The sequence below is a fragment of the Colletotrichum destructivum genome, chromosome 7 (assembly GCF_034447905.1).
Source record: "Colletotrichum destructivum chromosome 7, complete sequence".
Taxonomy (NCBI): domain Eukaryota; kingdom Fungi; phylum Ascomycota; class Sordariomycetes; order Glomerellales; family Glomerellaceae; genus Colletotrichum; species Colletotrichum destructivum.
The window spans coordinates 2,929,051-2,947,751 of record NC_085902.1 but is presented as its reverse complement, the minus strand read 5'-3'; the positions used below and the strand labels follow the sequence as shown (position 1 = coordinate 2,947,751).

General features: G+C 52.9%; 6 protein-coding genes across 6 annotated transcripts; 2 read left to right on the top strand and 4 right to left on the bottom strand.

The window, feature by feature from the left end:
* Nucleotides 1-2,436: 2,436 nt before the first annotated feature.
* CDEST_11440 (Putative cytochrome P450) lies at nucleotides 2,437-4,522 on the bottom strand (the record flags this gene model as incomplete). Its single annotated transcript, XM_062927596.1, has 7 exons — nucleotides 2,437-2,833; nucleotides 2,923-3,194; nucleotides 3,278-3,516; nucleotides 3,590-3,741; nucleotides 3,818-4,009; nucleotides 4,106-4,238; nucleotides 4,312-4,522. The coding sequence occupies 7 exons, from the start codon at nucleotides 4,520-4,522 to the stop codon at nucleotides 2,437-2,439; spliced, it is 1,596 nt and encodes a 531-aa protein (XP_062783647.1).
* An 894-nt stretch (nucleotides 4,523-5,416) lies between these two features.
* CDEST_11439 (Putative glyoxalase/Bleomycin resistance protein/Dihydroxybiphenyl dioxygenase) lies at nucleotides 5,417-5,800 on the top strand (the record flags this gene model as incomplete). The annotated part of the gene is made up of 1 exon (XM_062927595.1): nucleotides 5,417-5,800. One exon carries the CDS (start codon nucleotides 5,417-5,419, stop codon nucleotides 5,798-5,800), a length of 384 nt encoding a protein of 127 aa, XP_062783646.1.
* Nucleotides 5,801-6,415: 615 nt separating this feature from the next.
* CDEST_11438 (uncharacterized protein) lies at nucleotides 6,416-6,996 on the bottom strand. Its single transcript, XM_062927594.1, has 3 exons — nucleotides 6,902-6,996; nucleotides 6,692-6,848; nucleotides 6,416-6,622 (listed from the first exon to the last, which is right to left on the bottom strand). The coding sequence occupies exons 1-3, from the start codon at nucleotides 6,943-6,945 to the stop codon at nucleotides 6,512-6,514; spliced, it is 312 nt and encodes a 103-aa protein (XP_062783645.1). The 5' UTR covers nucleotides 6,946-6,996; the 3' UTR covers nucleotides 6,416-6,511.
* Nucleotides 6,997-8,372: 1,376 nt separating this feature from the next.
* CDEST_11437 (uncharacterized protein) lies at nucleotides 8,373-9,389 on the bottom strand (the record flags this gene model as incomplete). The annotated part of the gene is made up of 1 exon (XM_062927593.1): nucleotides 8,373-9,389. One exon carries the CDS (start codon nucleotides 9,387-9,389, stop codon nucleotides 8,373-8,375), a length of 1,017 nt encoding a protein of 338 aa, XP_062783644.1.
* Nucleotides 9,390-10,417: 1,028 nt separating this feature from the next.
* Nucleotides 10,418-14,466, bottom strand: CDEST_11436 (uncharacterized protein; the record flags this gene model as incomplete). Its single annotated transcript, XM_062927592.1, has 2 exons — nucleotides 13,823-14,466; nucleotides 10,418-13,737 (listed from the first exon to the last, which is right to left on the bottom strand). The coding sequence occupies exons 1-2, from the start codon at nucleotides 14,367-14,369 to the stop codon at nucleotides 10,418-10,420; spliced, it is 3,867 nt and encodes a 1,288-aa protein (XP_062783643.1). The 5' UTR covers nucleotides 14,370-14,466.
* Nucleotides 14,467-15,906: 1,440 nt separating this feature from the next.
* On the top strand, nucleotides 15,907-18,655 carry CDEST_11435 (uncharacterized protein). Its single transcript, XM_062927591.1, has 2 exons — nucleotides 15,907-16,817; nucleotides 17,488-18,655. Exons 1-2 carry the CDS (start codon nucleotides 16,642-16,644, stop codon nucleotides 17,714-17,716), a joined length of 405 nt encoding a protein of 134 aa, XP_062783642.1. The 5' UTR covers nucleotides 15,907-16,641; the 3' UTR covers nucleotides 17,717-18,655.
* The last annotated feature ends 46 nt before the right edge of the window (nucleotides 18,656-18,701 follow it).

Below are 18,701 nucleotides of genomic sequence, written 5' to 3'. Positions count from 1 at the left end.
CATTACGGACCACAAAAGAGGCCTCAAGGGCGCAAGCACCGCCTAGGAGGAGATGAGAAGATCTAGCAAGAGCAGTTGGTGGGGTATCCCACCTGCCGCGGGGAAGGTGCTGCAGAATCAGCCCCACGAATAAAACGACTAATGCAGCTGCGAATAGCTGCACTTCGGACCGTTACAAGATACGCTAATGTGGAACCAAAACCAACCCCGTCATCGACATTTAGAACGTGTGCAGCTCTCAACTCTTCTCGATGACAACGCCGTTGACATTATCGACGACTGAAAATTCGACATCGAGCCCCGCGCTCACAACGCCCGCCCTCCACCGCGTCTGTCAAATCCACAGACCCACCCGCCGCCATTCCATCGGCCCACAAGGCACAAGATAAACGCACCCATGACCAAGTTGCAACTCTCTGTACCAGCTTCCTAAGAAGGTCCAGGAGCACGTCGACAAAGTCATGCTCACCATGCCCTCTGGCCGACATCTAAACCTGTAGCGGCACACTGTGATGTAGATACTGTAGCAATCAGGATAAGATGGAAAGAGCTATACGTATTTATCTTTTTATCTGCACAGAATGGAGTTTGAGGAATTGCGTGTGATTGTTGGAAACGACACCTGAGACATGGCCTGAAATAGTTCTTAATGAGTTATAACTGATGGTCCTTCTGTCCGAAAACAGCCCACTAATTAAAGCCCGTCTTCAATCTCCATGCCATCACCAACAATTGTCGACCAAAACCCCTATTTTGAGATAAAGTTGGCGTCCGTGGGTTTATTCTTTGGGTCTCGGTAAAGCGAGACGCTTGAACTCGATTCCGGTCGTATCGGCTAGGACTCTACCAAGGGGTGCATCCTGGCGGGGTCAGCGGGGCTCCAGGAGTGCAACCTGACGATGCACACGAGCAGGGAACTGGGCCACGTCGACGCTCAATGAGATTGGATGTTTTGTCTTCGGGTGATGTTGGAAGCGCAAGACTGAAAGTTGCAAAAACTGAGATAATGAAGACTTGGAATTTCATGATGAAGGCTTAGGCGAATCGTGGTGGGAATTGCTGGGGAACTTGGGCGGACAAAGGTGCTTCGCTTCGACTGGCAATCGAAGAGAAAATAGGTCGAGAAAAACAGCAGAGGACTTCTTGAATTTATACTCAGCTCTTTCTCTTCTACGCAGTTGGATCTCGGTGAATCCGCCCTGTTGCTCCCGATTCACGTGCTTCAATTCTCGCTTTGCGGAGTATTCGTTAAACTCCTAAAGCCCGACTTAATTAATTTCAGCTCAGGAGGCAATTCTTCAGATACAGTTACTTTTAAGCCCCACTTAAACTCATACTGTATGTAGCTGGAGGGATGTAATATTATCAAAGGATCACTGAAGTAAAATAAATTGCTTAATAAAGTGAGGTTATTTGTGTTGCAGGTGTTCCAGAAGAGAGGACCTAACGTGAAGGGCAGCAATTGACGAAGGCTGTGATATGGCTAGCCAGCGGACCCACTCCGACGGATGTGTATCTGTGTGACCTGATTGGTCCAGACAGACCGCTGTCTCCACTTTCCCATCGACAATCCGGTCGGCATTTCAACAGTTCCACACATTCATTCGAGTCTTCAACTGCACAAATCGTTTTTAGAAGTCATTGTTACTTGAAGAATTGGGCGTGAGAAAGCATTTATGTTGATTGTCAACGACATACAGGCCAGGTTCATGCGCATGACGGTATCAATGCCTTCGGTGGATCACACGTTTGCTGTCGTTTTCCCATCGCAGCCCACGCCGTACGATACAGTCAATACTGTTGGAATCGGTGCGACTCTGAAGCTCGGGATCAACCCCGATCAGTTGGGCCACGGGCCAAGGACCTCGGTTCATAGGGGTCCACTTCCTGCCGGCCCTACCGCAGGCCTTTTTCTCAATGTTAACAACAATAACGACATCATCCCCTTGAACAACGAGTCACCGAACAAAGTCGCGAATGCTTTTCTTTTGCTCCGCTCAGCACCCGGAGACACTTCCTGGTTAGACCCAGGAAGTAGATGGCCGTCTTTGACGCAGACCATGGGAAAAATGAGACTGAAACATTCTCAGTACCTGCTGATGACATTTTCATAACTGAGCTCGTAGAAGTCCTGGTCGATGATCGAGTAGCCCCGGAAAAGCAGCTTGAAAGTTTCGCTAGTGATCCAGAGAGGCCGTCCGGACCAGGCAGATAAATCCTGCGAAATCTCCCATGGCAATAGAGACTGATCATCCGTTTCTTTGAGAATATGGAGACGAATGAAAGGCGGAACGCGTTGGTCGTCTGTATTTAACCGGTTCGAATTCCAGACAGAAGGTCTTATTGGGTAGCTATAGATACCTACATAGTTCGGAAACGCGACTGGCATACGAGTATCACTTCACCTGCCTGCCCTACCACATGGGACGGGACCGACTAGCCCTTCATCCTCTCTAGAACTTCGGCATCTGATTCTTTCCACGGGAATCTCTGCTCAATCGTCCGAATCAACTCCTCGTGCCGGGCTGACCTGGGCTTGATTGATGTCTCGAATTCCATTGGATGACTGATCAAGCCATCTTCGAAATCCACCTTGGGCTCGACAACCTTGCCATCGACGACCTTCTTGGCAATGTCGAACACTGCCAGCGACTGCGCGATGTTGAGAAAAAGCGAGTTTTCGGCGAGGATTTTACCGGGGCAAATCCGGCGGCCGAAGCCGAACGCGAGCTTACGAGGATCAAACTCTGGTTCCCTGCCTTGACCTTCCATATGCCGCTCGGGCCTGAAATCCGTGGGATCTTTATAGACGGCCGGGTCGTGCGTGAGCCACCTTAAAATGCGGGCTGTCAACAACAAACGGTCTGTTTGACTACTGCCAAGAGAGACAGCGTGTGTGCGAGGTGCCACACACAAACTTACCAGATGTTTGGTAGTAAGATTGCATCTTTGGGGATGCGATAACCTCGGTAGGTGGTGTCTTCCGAGTTCGAGTGAGGGACTCCCATCGGCGCGATGGGGTGCCATCGGAGAATCTCCTTCACAAGAGCATCTACGTACGGCAGACGCTCACGATCGTCGAGCGTCGGCAACCGTTCAGCCCCCACCACGCGATCGATCTCAGCCTGTGCTTTCTGCTGCACCTCGGGGAACACAGTCATGACGAGAAAGAACGCTGCAATAGCCGCTACAGTCTTTAAAGTATGGTCAGCATATGCCTTTCCCATATTCATGGTCCGAACCGTTCCATGGACCAGGGGTATAGTTTTGGCCCTACCGTGTCCGACCCGCCACCGTACAGGGATGCCGCGGACCATTTGTTGCGATGTCTGTCTTCGGGTGTATCTCCGTTCGTTTCTAGCAGCTTCGAAAGGTACGACAACCTGTTCTGGCCCTCAGCCCTTTGGTTCTCGACGAAGGCATAGGGCTTTTCGACAGCCTCGCTCAAGTCCAAGGCCATTCGCTTGGCGATTTTCTTCCAGCCCGTCGCGGGGAACCAACTCGGTACAAAACGTACTGCTGACAATCAGAACAACGGAATTGAAAGTCTTTAGCTAAACAGGTAGAGAAGGGCGAAGTGTAGACGCACAGGCTGGAAAGATATCCACCAGAAAGGCCCCAGGAGTAGCGGACTTGGCAAAGTCGTCCATCACCTGGGCCATCATGGCGAGAAGGGGATCCTTCTTATATTGCTCGGCGTTATAGCCATAAATAATCTGCACAACGACGGAACCCGCCTGTCTAGTAATCGAGAGAGTCAGTCTTGTATTCGCCAATCTTTCCATGTATCCTCCTCGACGCGAAAGCCTTGACTGACTTCTGGATGTATTCTCTGAAGCCCTGAGGATCGTCCAGGACGCGGAGGAGGAAATGGCCCACTTCGGCCTCTTGCAGCTTGTTGTATTGACTCGCGGTCGCGTGTGTACCGATGATGCGGGCAAAGCTTCTCCGGTGATAGCGCAGCGTGTCGTTGTACTGCTGAGCACCTGTTCCATCCTTCCAGCCGACCCTGATCAGTGTGTCAGAAGACAACCCACAATTAGGTGGCAAGGCAGATACTGGAGACGATGAAGATGTTGCGATTCTCCAGATGAAATGTACTTACAGCTCGTAGGAAAAGTATTGCTTTGGCCGCGACGAGAACTTGAGAGACTGCTTCTCGAAGAGGTCAAAAACGACTTGAGCGTCGTTGAGGATGATCAGTGTGTTGCCTAGCACTCTGACGGCGCTGATGGGGCCTAATGCGACGAGCATTATCGTTTAGATCAAAGCCAGGCGGTTATTGAATTGAGGAACTGTAACAAGGCGTACCGTACAAATCCCTATGTTTGGCCCAATGGTGAGCGGCAAGACCCTCCGGCGTGGGCATATCCCACAGGTTTCCCACGAAGGGAAGGCCCTTGGGCCCAGGCGGAAGGGGAAGGAGTCCGGCATTATTCTTCTTCGCCCGGAGCAGTTTGTCAATAAGATAGGTGACGAGAAGGACGGCGCCGAAGGCGATAACGAGGGAAGAGTCCTTCATTGCTGCGATCGATTCGAGAGAAGTTGTGGGAATACCCGTTGACACTTCCGTGTCACGACCCACCGCAGGAGATGCGGGCATGGGTTTTATAGATATTTTTTCAGGATGCAGATGTATGTGAGAATCGCTCTCCGCGGGGGACCAATCAACATCAGGGTTATTCAACTCTTGACAACTGTAACCCTTATCTCTGAGTTGCATGCAGTACCGCTGTGATCGGACCCCCGTGCTTGAACATTTAATGATTATCATGGCCTCATATGCAGTCAGCTTATTGCTTACCCATGGCATGACGGCATCTTCCTCGCTTCAGCACCAAGCACTGTCGCCAACCCAAGTTGAACCACACAGGTGAAAGACGCGGGATGATGACAGTGGTGTTTTCGAAAGGGTATGATTGGCGCCTTTCATGTCCACGAACCATTCCCCTCGACAGTTCGCGGACACCCGTTGCATCATATTGGTGATGACGAAGAACTCGAGTGATAGAACCTATTAAGCCACTTGATCAAATGATAAAGCATTTGCTGAAGATGTGATATTTTGCTTTGCTACGCGACTTGGAGATTTTCAAGGCGAACCGAAGCCGGTCAGGAATGATTTTATTCCAGGGTCGTGTCCTAAGAAGATCGGGCCGTCAATTCTCTTAGCTTTTGGGGAATCAACAGACTTGACGATATCAGTAATGGAGCCATCTCCCTCCTCCTCTCTTTAGATTGATTACGTATTCAACTAAATCTGTCAATCTTTCCACAACTCAGTCATGATGGCCTCAACCCAGCTCAACCCTCCTCTCATCAACCACAATGCCATCCTCCTCCCCCACCACATTTTGCCTCCCTGCCCTGCCCACCTGACTCTCCTCTGAGTTCACTATCCTAACCGGTGATCGCCATGTCGACGGACGCACTGAGAACAGACTCGTCATCTTCGCCGACCGGCCTTAACGTTGAACTCATCCCTATCGTCAAGGGCCTCTCGCACGGAGAACACCTCCAAAACACGTGGAGCTTCAAGCCCGACGGCACCATCATCGACTGGGCCTACTCGCTCACCGACGAGTCCGGCTTCGCCGCCGTCCAGGACCGCATGCACAAGGCCCAGTCCGACGGCCTCGTTTACGACGACCCCGTCCCGGGCGGCCGCATTCGCCTGGTGGGCGCCGAACTTAAGTGGGTCGTCGCGCTGCCCAGCCCGGACGGCGCCGTGGAGCGGGCCAGCTGCCGTTCGGGTGCTGCGACCGCACCCCACGCGATCTGCGCGTGCCAAACCATGTGACGGAGAAACGTCACACATCCCAGCGGCACCGGGTGCTGACTCCCTGGGTGTTGACGTCAACAGCGACCTTGGCGGCGGTGTAATTGTCAAGGTCGACTTTGTTTCGCTGTCGGGATCTGCTTAGTCATGCATTGCTGTTCTATCAAAGCATCCCTTACCAACCAACGCACGTCTTGTGGGTTTCCAGTCCTAGGCTTCACGGATTTTGGAAATTTTAAAAAGACTTTGTTCAAAAATAGCTATATAACAATTGAGAGAGTGTAGCTTGCTTGTTAAAGTGCAACGCAGGAGAGTAAATGGAGAAGCTCTCCGTTGTTATGTTCCTGGAGACGCGTCACAGCTCTAAGATCTACGACGAAACAACTTGTGAACGACCGCCCGCCGTACCAATCACAACCAGAACGAACAAAATGAAGACATTCCGAAAGTACTTCGCTAGTTTGGCCCTGTTGATATCCGTCCGTGTTGCTGACAGCACTTTCAAGGTTGACTCTCATCCTCTGGACTGACACCGCTCCCGATGCAAGCGGAACACCTTGCTCGATACGACATCAACCACTGTCGTCGATTCTCTATCCCAGTAAGAAGAGCTGTAGTTCTTGTTAATTGGCAGCCATGAAACATCTTAATTGAATTTGTTAATCTGTGTGTGGATGTTGCCCTAGGTGTCACATGCCGAACCAACTCCGCAAGAATTCTCCTAGTGTCGGCCTAACCATCGCATGACGAACCAACGTGGCAATTATCCTGGCACACCTTCTCGTACTCGTTGCCTCCAAGGCCCCCGCTGACGACCCCATCTTGAGTAACCACTTGGCAGGACTAACGTGAATGATTAGACAAGTCTAAGTTGCAAGATACGAGGAATCTGGATATTTGGAATCAACATACTGTCCCTTGCCACCTGGTTGCTGCGTTATATATGTTGTATTCCCGAGGGAGATTGAAAAATGCTCGGGTAAGGCCATAAGCGGTGCAAGCCGACTTCTGGCACTCGTCGCTGGTCTTGATTTGGCACCAGCACGATGTGTGTTCGTTTGCGCTAGCCCTGTTGATGGTTAATGAGGTTCAGCGAGTGAACAGGGGTTCCAGGCAGAGTACATGAAAGGCAGCAGCGTTGCGAGAAACAGCTTGCTGATCTGCATCGCGTGATTGAGAAGCGAGTGCTACGTGCTAGTGTCGTTTACAAACGATTATTGCTGAACTCGATGAGCTGACGTCTGGAGGAGAGAGACATATCTTCTTATATACACTTCTAGGAGCGAGCGAAGGCCCTCGGCCTCGCCGGAGAGAGCCCAGGAGAAATTGAACACCAGTATATCCATAGAACTCTTTCACTAGGTTGGTGCCTGCCCTCGTCGGTCAATTCGGATCACCAATAGATTACCATCTTTTGACATACTTCCTAATACGGGCACAGACTTACCTCCATCATACCAAAGTAGATATACTCGCCTATCAAGAAGTATCGTGCACCCTGGCTTGTATTTAGAGTTCCGACAGGCTCCTAAGGCCGAGTGATTCTAGAAAACATTCAAGTTTCTTTAATCCAACTAGCTTTAGAAAAAGACCTGCCAAATAATCACGCAAATTTCCTAAACTTCATTCGTCTTTATAACAAGCCGGCACACAAGTCTGCCTGGACCGAGTCGGCCACGACGTTGAAGTTGAGTTCGGATTCGAGGTACTTCTTCCAAAAAGAAGTTCATAAGACTCACACCTGATGTAAAAGCGGCGTATCTTCGCTTCTGAGACTTCTTGCTGCATGCTTATTCGTCTCTCAATTGAGCCGTGGGATTTCTCGATGTTGTTTCTGCTTACTACGTTCCGGACCATTTCCCTTCGGAGCCTGATCCGATGTGTGGACACTAGGCGCAGCCCAAAACGACGTCAGCCTCCATGTCACAAGCATGTTGTGCAGCCGCTTTTTGTCAAAATTCAGTCACTCAAGTCGACAAGGAGCTGAAAAATCACACCCCTGATGAACCATAAGGTAGAAATCTGCTTCAATCCAGCGAACAGCTAGTCACATTTTGCCAACGGTCTTGCCCTGAAGATAGGAGCGTCGGCCCTCCCAGAGCTTCTCCCCAGTGTTTGAATCTGTGGTTGACAGGAGTATAAATAAGTGCCAGACCATGAAGATTCAAGCACTGTCGGGTGGGTGGGCGTTCTTCCAGCTAGATAAATGAAAGGTAATCCCCATCCCACAGGGGGGTTGGAAAATCAGACGCATCACCTATTATTCCCCAACTCTTGCTCTCCTGGTCCCAGTTGTCACGTAGGTTGCCTTTTCGGGGCTCAGGCATACATGCTGACGATGTAGATGCTTCTTTTTTACTGACTTATTCTGTAGGTAAGGTGCCAACTTGGCATGCAGAAACTCTTTGTCCACTTTCCCTTGCCAGAGCCTCCACTCACTCTATCCCTTGATGCAGCCACGCCCAGCAAGTGTTTGTCCGCTTGCTACCCTCACTATATTGCCCTTGTCCCCCCAGTAAAATCTTCCTGGTGGCTTTCGGCAGTCTGATGTCGACATTCTTCTCTACCGGTCTCTAGGCTTTTTTGCGGAGGCCTACTTGGATAGCAACGTGTCCAACTTCAACTCAAGAGCATCCTGTTTGACAGCAGTCTCATCCTCCTTGGTGGCCACCTGCTTCTCAACTGCAGCAGGCGCGCCCTCTTTCTCAGCGGCAGTTCTCTTAACGCCAAAAGCCTGTCCAGTAAGGACGTTCTTCTCTCCCTTCTTTGCGACAGGAAGCTGTGTGATGGCGTTGGTGAGGGACTGGACGCCAAAGGCAAGGGAGCGGGCTTCGGCCAACAGGTAGGCCAGGGCGGGATCTTGCTTGTCGTCGTTCGTGTCCTCGAGATCGCAGGCTGACTCGGTGAAACTCATGACCATCTTGTTAACGGTGACGGTGCGGCGCATGAGAATGTAGTAGTCTGCCTTGGAGACCAGCATCTGGCCCTCGGGGACGTCGATGGCCGGGTGGGAAACGGTGTTGGCTTCGGGGTGCTTTCTGGGTTCCTTGCCGGTGGCCTTGTGGCCATCCCTCTTGGATAGCACGATCTTGGGAGGCTTGCTTGGGGTAAGATCAGAGGTGCAGAGGCTGTCAGCCGGCGAAGTATCAGCTGCAGTAGAAGACTGAGACTTGAGTTTAGCAATCTCAGCCTTGATTCGGCGAGTGCGACTGCTGTAGACAGCCATAGGGATAGGGTCTTGGTCGGAATCGCCATCCTGAATCTCTTGGACCCCTTTGTCTGCGGTCTGAACTGTTCCTTGTGGGGTCTTTGGGATGGAGACATCAGACTCTGCGGCGGTCACGTTGGACTCAGTCGGCTTGGCAGTGCTGGTTTTCTGGCGCTTTGCAGGAGGTGAGATGGAAGTTTGGATTTTTCGCTTGGAAGCTGGATCGATTTTCTCCTCTGATTTCTTGGCTGTCACCCTTGCCTTCTTCTTGACAGCCTCAGGAGAGGAAGAAGGGGCTGCCTTTGTGGCGACCTTGGTCTTGGGTATGGCCTTCTTGGACGCGCTCTTGGTAGAGCTGGCGTCGGAAGATAGCTTGGTTGGGTTCTTGCGAGGGCGGGGCATGGTGACTGAAGTGTATCGGTTCAGCAATCTGAGCTTTTCTTTCAGGATGTTTTGTTGATGGTTAAGAGAATTGTGAGTGAAAGATCTAATGCTTAACAGGCAGGGTTAGCCAGGACTTAATAAGTAGCAAAAGAAAAAGAGTGGCAATTAGAGGGAGAATACATATGATTCACTGCAATTCCAGCAGTGATGAGGGGCTTGGGGGTCTTTGTGAAGAGTAGTGAAGAATGGCGAAGAGTTGCTGTGAGGAGTTGTTATTTGGTGGGCGAAGTGAGAAGAGGAGTGAGTTGAGAAGTAGTAGAGACTCAAGAGTAGTTGTGAGGAAGGAGCGAGACAGCCTGGAGGCCGGCACTGGGAGTGGGAGGGCTCGACAAAGAAATTCAGACCGCCTGCTCCTTTGAGATTCTCCAGGTTGAGTCCGGGGTTGTCTGGATGAAAGAAGCTGGTGTGTTGCTCCGTTTCTCACTTTCTTTTCAGCATTTGACGGGACTGAGAAGAGGGTTTCTTGGAAGTCTCTAGAAGAGACTGTTGTACCTGTCCTGCTCCAGCTCAGTCTTCTTCTTCTCGAGGAACAACAAAGGCCTTGTCACAATGCAAGTGAATGATGACCTAGCCAGGGCTGAATGACATTGCTTAGACGGCTGAATAATGGCAATGACTGGCTACGTACCTCGAAGCAATGTGGTAGTGACTTGAGAAAACGGGCGTGGCAAGATTGAGAAAGCATGTAATAGCGGGTTTTACGCCCAATAACCACCTCAAGAGGCTTCATAGTTCGAGAATCGACAAACCGATTGGTTACAAGTTTCGAAACTCAACTCCTCTTATCGTGTTCTCCGCCTCAAAACATCAACATTGAGGGACCAGACATTCCCACAGCCCAAACAGTTTCCGTATGTCGTCAGAACACACACATGCTTTCAAGGAGAGGTCAGTCAACCCGTGCAGTTATTGCTCGTTTGCCTTGCTCAATTTTTCTGTACAACGCTGGTTCCAAAAGGTATCTAATTCGTAGGCATCGTCACGTCCTAAATCCACCCATCCACCCTCTCCTGGGTCAGAGAATCCGTCTTCTCCCTCCTCACCGTCCTCCGGACACCCATAAAGTTGAACTCCCCATCGTCCATCACGCCAATCGTGTAATGCCGCGTCTGGTCGCACTCCCTGCGGAACCACCCCAGTCGGAAGCTGACGTCCGACATCTGCCCGTGCAATTCCTTCTGTGACAGCAGCTCCGTGCTCGGCGGCAGGTGCGCCGACGCGTTGGACTCGCGCAGCAAGCCCGCAATCGACGCGATACTGCGCCAGCCGTCCGGCGCCAGGCCCCGGACGTCCATGTCCAGCAGCCAGCTCTCGCTGCCGCGCCGTCGCAGCACGGTTGACGCCAGCGCCCACATGTTGACGAGGATTACGGCGCCCAGAATCCCGACCACGAAGTACGTCACGTTTGGGTCCTGCACGAGTCGCCGCCGGTCACGGTCCACGACTGTCGCGTCCAGGAGCAGAGCCCCGCTCGTCGTGTCCAGGACGTCGTCGATCATCCTTCGGTTCTCCGTGTTGGCGAGCTGCGCGACGCTGAAGCCGACGTCGTGGCCCAACAGTCCAAGGATTTCCCCTACCCGGTCGGGGTCTCCCAGAGCCTCCTTTGGCAATGGCCCGTAGGGCTCGACCAGGGGCTTGAAGACGGACGCAACGCCGATGGATTGCTTGTCAGAGATCCGGATATCCGGAAGCAGTCCGAAGGGCCCATTAGGAGCGCGCTCTGTCGGAGGCAGGTCGAGAGGCGATTCCAAGGGTCTCACACTCGAGTAATCCGGCCTTGGAGGGTTCTCCGGGTCAATGACAAATTCGCCGTCGGATGCTATCATGTTCAGTTGTGTATCCAGCTCGGCCCAGGTGTAGTTGCATCTCCAGACGGAGAACCAGTCAAAGTCGTTCCTTGCTACCGAGAACTCCCCCCAGGCGTACGTGTAGTGTAGGATCGTTGTGTAGTTCTTCAAGCTCGTGTCGTTGAGCTTGCACTGGAAGTTGATATTTGCCGGGTTGTATATGCTTCTGACATCAGAAGCCGCGTACGCCTTGCCGAACAAGCTCGCCTCGCCCAAAGGGAATTCCGCCGTGATGTTGACCACTTCATCGCCACTGGGGCAAGGGGTATGCTCGTTGTAGTCAGAGTAGAACCACGTCCTGCCACTTTCCGTGTAGTTCCGGAATGTGAGTCGGTACGCCTCTCTGGGAACCTCAAGGCAACTAGGCTGCAGCTTCAGCGCGGGTGTGTTGATGGTGACCGACAGGTTTCTAGACGTGTCCAAGGTCTCCATGCTCTCGAAAACAGGAAATACCAGATCGTCAAACGTGTTTTTCGGGTACGTCACGTTAGCTTCTCGCTGAAGGAGAAGTGTGGCTATTTCCGTTTGCTTAATCTCGTAGCTTTCGCTGTATTCGATATCATCTCGTATCCGAAACACCGTCTTTTGTTGAAACTGGACCGTTGTTGCCTTTGGCATAACTTCTACGGTGAACAAGACTGAGGCGAGGGAGGTCAAGACGCCGCAAACCAGCGCCAAGACCTGCGAGCATGTGATGGACCACAACCTCAGCCGAACAGAGTGATACAAGGCCCTTAGACCCATCATGTCCAAGAGGGAACTGTCGAGCTCGCGTGAGCGACAGGGCTTCCTAGAGAGGCGGTAAAGGTTTCCGAGATCTCTGTAGGCCCAGTCGCATGAGCTGATGTAAAGAGACACCCCGAGCGCTATCAGAGCCGGGAGAGAAGTCCAAGTGACGTGTAGGTAGCCCTCCTTTTCGATGGTAGCGAGTCCGTCGGATGAAGTTGAAAGGCGAAGCGTAAGAAGCAGACCTCCCATGAGAAGGAAAGCGTACAAGCCGAACGAGAGCCGCGCCCATGTCCTCAGAACCATCGGTGTGAAGCTGCAACGAACCCAACTGCGGCTTTCCGCTGCCGGGCTGGAAATACCAGCAGCAACCTGAGGATGATCTCGCAGGAAGATCAGGTTGCCAAGAGGCGTCGCGGGATTTCGGTACCAAAAGGATGTCTGTTGTCTATACCGTAACAGCGAAAGGGCTGTGATGAATGCGACTAGCAAGAACGAAGCAATCATCGACAGACAAGTCCACTGATTTACCATCAGACGATCGACACTCCGCAAGGTCGACCCAACGGCTGCAGAGTCTTCCTTTGCTCGAAGTCGGTAGTGCCCCAACAAGGGGCCGAGGGAACGAGTGAGATTCATGACGGAGCCATAAATGGCCTCGTTGGAGTAGAGCGTCGGATCCTCCTTCCTCCCCTGTTGCAGCACTTCCCCTGCAAAGGCTTTGGCGGCGCTGACCGGTCCTTTCACATAAGTGGTGGTGGTTGGTTCGGTGTCCCATTGACCTTGAGATGTCGGCACGGACTTGTCGATCAAGGTCCATATGTTGGTCAGGACTGGCGTTCTCGTCTGGTTTTGTAGCAGAGTTACCCTCGGGGCAACTCCGTCGTCAGTCACCAGGACTTTAGATAGCCAGGCACGCGGCTCACAAAGCACGGCACCGGCACTCTCGAACCGGATACGAGAGGAGTTGGATAATGTGGGCACAAAAACTGCGCTGTAGTACAGGAACGGCGGTACATCCTGTCTCAACCCGGGGCATGCCCTCGTCTGGTTGGACTTGATGGCCCAGTAGGTGATGTTACCTTTAGCAGGATTGAGAATGGCTCCCGCATGTCGGAGGCTGATGGGCCCGTCACAGCCTTGAAAATGTAGGTCGACGTAGATGTCAAGCTTGCTATTTTCCAGAAGCTGTTTGGAAATGGAGCAGCCCGCTAGTTGTAGGCAGTCGAGGTCGGTGAAAAAGCCATCCACGACGGCGGTCACGGGCTCGTCAATGGTCCCCCGTGATTTTCCGTTCATTGGCGCAAAGGTTTGATAGGCAATCTCGTCCGTCACTCCAAAGGGATAGAGCATGTCGAAGTTCCGAAGGGCTCTGCCCATATACCAAGCGCTCGTGTCTGTCTGCTTCACGGCTTCGTCGTCCAGAACTCGCGCGAAAGAGTCTTGGAGGCGGACACCAACACTGGCGGGAATCTTGACTGTGGCGAAGCTGAACAGACCAGGGGCAAGAATGATCTGGACCTTCAAAACCACCGAGACTATCGTCACCAGTGAAACAAGGTAGTGCCTCTCTCGGATGGAGCGAATGAAGACAGCGGGGGAGAGCATTGACAGATAGTCAATCGACATGGCGACCCTGCCATCCGGCTGTTGTCGGCGCAGAGCGAACCAAGGCACGTACATCATGGCCTGTAGTTCGACCCTTGCCCACAACACGGACAGTATGGTGATGACTGGAAGAGCATGGAGTCAGCAAACTGATCGGGCTCCGCCGGGGGGTCCCGGTTATGGAAAGATGGCCTACAAGCCCCGACTTACTGGCAGTTGGGCCAAAGCGCCACACGTAAACGTGGACCAGGCTCTGGCCGGTTTGAAACAGTCCGTTATTCCTCCGCGAGTAGTGCAGCATAATGGCGAGAGCGGCGGTAAAAAGGACAAAGAAGCAGACAAACAGGGTAAGCACAGCTGGACGAAGCCACTGCGGCCGCCAAGTTGCTTTCCGATTGACAATCACCTTGTCCACGCCATCGCCATCGCCATCGCCATCATCACTGACACTGACAGTGACCGGGCTCTTGAACAAGCTGTTGAAGCCCGTGTCGTTTGTTTTGTACGTCTCGGCCCTCGTAACGTCGTTGATATTTGTGAAGCGGCTGTAACTGAATGATGGTTCCTGCTGAGTCGGATGTTGACACCCTTGGGCATCTTCAGGTTGTGTGTCTATCTCTTCATCTCGTAGGGGATTCGAAACTGGAGTGTAGGCGGTCCTCGTCTGCGAGAGGGGTTTTCGGGGGATTGTATGCATCCATGGACGTTTGTCTCCCGAGAGAGCAGTGTCTCGAGAGGTGCTGTTGGGAGACGACATGCTTCCCGAGATGCGGCTCCCGGCAACGCAGAGTAGTCCAGGTCGGCTCTTGTCACTCGGCAGACCTCGGCGTGGTGTGGCAAGTGGTGGGGTTTTGATGATGGCGGATGGCCGGGCGGTTAATTGCAACAAGACGTCATGCTTCGAGGTGATTGGCCGATTGGGCCAATGTTAAGCGCTTTAATCGGTGTAGATATGCAGGCTGCAGCATCCCGACGTTGAAATGCGGCGGTGTTCCATAGGCAAGGAAGGGATCGTCCAGGTTCTGCAGGGGGGAGAGGCTCATAGTGGTAGGTGAGGATGAGTCTGGAGACGCGGAGGATGGCGCGCACCCACCGGTTTGTCGACGGATGCATCGCTGGAAGCGCGCAGAACGATGGGGTTCATGGTATGTGTGCATCCTGACGACACAGAATGGCCGAGCGACTTCGGACCTCACGGGTTCAGGGAAGTGTGGGAAGCCTTGCTGTCAGTCTTGAGATGCCGTATCTTGTATCCTGGGACGACTGTTTGCTGGATCAGAGAGGTCCACCAGAGAGGCTGAAATGACGGGCGTCTGCAATTTATGGATTGTTATAAGTGACGAGTCACGAGGAGGATCGCACCCCTGACATGTTTGTTGGTTTGTCTGCGAGTGAAGGAAGGGCGGAGTGTTCCAAGTGAGGTAGCGATTGCGGCGTGCGGCGTGCGGCGTGCGACGTGCGAAGGGTTAACGACTTTATCACATTTTGTTTCGTTGTGAAGTCGTAACTGAGAAGACGTGAAGTTGGTGCCTTTTGATGCTGATGTATGAGAAGTACGGTGTACTCTAGTGGGTAGGTAGATACCCAGAGTATTCGTACAACGAGAGGGGAAGGTGGGAAGCAACAGTGAGTTTGGGTGCGAGCTGAGTGTGAGACCCACAACACGGGGGTTTACCAGTCCGGCGTTGAACGGGCATCGGCGGCACAGTGGCTCCACACCGGAGCTCGTGCGGTTCTTGAGCCATTGGCTACCCCGCGTACCGGACAACGAAACATCGGGGATGCCCGTCGGGAGTTGGTAGTGTGTAGGGCACCAGGAGTCGACTCGGTCAACGCAAGAACTGGTGTGGAAGACTGCTGCATGCATGCATGGAAGGAAGTAGCCAAATCCAACACCACCAGCGAATTTAGCCACGAGATTGTTGGGTGCAGAGGAGAGCCCTGCTGCGCCGCTGCTTCTGCTTCTGCTGCTGCTGCTGCTGCTGATGCTGATGCGCGGAGGCGGCAAAGGACTCGACTGGACCGGGCTGGACTGCTGCAAGTGGAGTGCAAGTGGACTGGGCGGAACAGTGGAACAGCGGCACAGCGTTAGTGGACACTGAACGAACCCTACACTGAGAGAGATTCTCGGTTCGCCAGGCCCGCCAGCCGAGGAACCGGCGCCGCCCAATTTGGAACGGACGATAAGGACACGTGGACCACGATAAGACACAATGTGGGGCCTTGTTTAATTTTGTTTAATTTAGACGCGTTCCCCACCATTCATCGACTTTTCTTTCAATTCTCGCCCGTCACCACCACTACCAGCACCACTACCAGCACCACCACCACACAACCCCCCCTCCCTTCCCTTCTCCCCCTCTCACTTCCCCTCTCCTCTCTTCGTACCCTCGTCCCCTCGTCCCTCCACCAGATACATCCCAGACGGAACAATACAGTTCGTCTTGTCTTGATTGATCCATTTCTCAATTCCCAATTCTGCTCTCCCCCCCCCAGAGACAAGCGACTCACTTCACCCGCTGATCAACGCATAATCGCAATCAACCGAGAGTCCACTAGAGTATCTCGGCCGGCATTAAACAAGCGGCCCAAACTCGATCGTCTTGCTTCGTCTCGTCTCGTCTTAGCTCAGCCGGCTTTCAGCTTGGTTCAGGTTTAGCCTGTTGCAACGGACGCTACGCTACCTCCCAGCCCCCCTAACAACTCTGTCGTTTGTTCCCTCGTGGCCCTGCTTTGTGCTGCTGCCCTGCTCTGCCCTGCAGTTCTTCGACGCCGTCACACCGCAATCAAGTCAGCTACTGCGCGTATCCGCCCCCAACACAACACTACTGCAACTCGTTGCTTGATTCTGCACCCGACGCGCATACGGCTCCAGAATTTCGCCCCTACGTGTCCAGAAGAATCCTTTTCCTCGCCTCCCATTCTCTCCAAGTTTCTCTATTCAGGTCTCACCGCCAGCACCAACCGACAGACCACCACGCACACACACCACCACTACCATTCCCCAAACCAGCGCCGTCGTCATCATCATGTTCGCCCTCCTCGAGACCCTGCTCGACTATAACAACCACGTCACGCTGTTCCAGCGTATGATGTTCCTGTTGTCCTTCTGCCTTTCCGGAATCATTCTCGCAGTCCAGGCTTCGCAGGCCGGTGAACCAGATCATCTACGCATCAGGTGGACTCGTTTGACTGACCAAAGCCGGTGAGTCCGTCTGTCTCTCTATTCTTATGCTACCTACCTACGTACCCCTCCCTCCCTCCCTCCCTTCCTTTCTTCGCATTGTCTATTCCTTTCTTTTTCCTGTTTTTTCACCCCATCCCCTTGCTTGCTTCGTGGCTTGAACCAGGCGTCTGACCCTCGTCTGAACTCACTCTCGAGTCGCAATCAGTCAACGCCAGCAACGCAATCATCCCATGCGTTGCCTCGTGCCCTTTCGTCCCCTTTCTTTGTCTTCTGTTGCTACCTTCGGCGTTCGCCGTTTCAATCCGCAATGCCCGTATTTTTCACAACACCTCTCTTTCCCATGGCCGGGTCCCCAAGCGCAAGTGCAAGCCGGCTTCGTGGAGCCGCCCCCCCTTGATGCTCATGGTTCTTCCATGCCGCAAGGTTTCAAGATCCCCGCAATTTATCTTCCTTTATTTTTGGGGCTAGATGCGCGGACGGACGATCGCAAACACAATAAAACTCATCAACGTGATGGACAAAGCGCCACCCCCAACTCCCCTCCTCCTCCTCCTTCTCCCCCGTCTCCCGTCTTATATAAGATGGGCCCCGTCCGCCCTCTCGCCAGCTAGCCGGCCAGCCCGCGAGCCGGCCTCTTTTTGCGTCGTGTCCTGTTCAGCTGCTAACGTCGTGTCTCTCTCTTCTCCAGTCCCTACTGGTACACCTTCTACGTCACCCAAGTCTTCCTCTTCGTCTCCGGCGCCTACCCCATGCTCTACGACAAGATGACCATGTACATCGGCAGCGGCTATGAGGCCCAGATCCTTAACGTCATCTGGGTCGGCCTTCTGAGCGTCGAGGCTCTCATGGTCGCCGGCGTCGCTGGCATCGCCATCACCCGCAAGTTCAAGGGCGCCCCCAAGCAGAAGACCAACTAGACTCCTTCCCGCGTGCGCCTATTTGTTTTTTCCCCGGCATTTACCATACTATACCCCCCACATTTATTGTTTATATTCGACGTCTCGGTGCCGAGACACAGTATACTCTTACATACACCGCGCCGACTTACTTTGCATCTATGGAGTTGGGGGTCGCTCTTGAATATACTTCTTCGTTTTCCCGGCTCGCCTCCTCGAGTGACCGACGGCAATATCTCATGCTACAGCGACCAACGTCTGAATGCCAGCTCCTTCGAAGGCACACAAAGATACCTGGGCAAACAATCAAAACGCAAAATCTCACGAACAAAGAACGAACAAAGAATGAACAGTCAGCTCTAGATTGTGGCCCAGCAACTGAAAGGCGGCAGGCATCGAGGGCCATGTCCCGAGTCTATTGCCAATCGACACGACCGGTCATACCCTGCAGTGCTCAGAATCCTGGGCACCGACGAACAACGAAACGACGATACCAATGAAGACACGACGGCGCATCGACACCAAGCGCTGACATGGACGATCAGGATCATAGGGCACACCACCTGAGCCCCTTCTCTCGGGCCACCAATGCCACCGAGACCTCAGACAAGGCCCAATGCGAAGGAAATACCTGTTGGGCGGAGGACCGTAGACGGCTAACGTCTGTATGGAAACAATCGATGGCACGTAATGAAGTCATGTCTGGAACGCAGTGGATTTAGAGAACGCGCAGGACGGCCCTCCAATGTGCGATGCGACCCAAACATGGACGATGTGGCATACGTCAGTTCGTCGCACCGTCGTCATGTTGGTACGGCATCTACTATTCCTCCTACAGACCTGTGGTCAGCGTTGAGAGAACACTTGCGGCTTCTCACGCGACGACATCGTCTTGAGTCTACATAGTCATCCACTCGGATTAAGTTCCCAAAATCCACGAAGTAATGTTTATCATTCTAAAGCCGCCGAAAGGCATCGCGCCTCATTCACACAGTTGTGATTCATA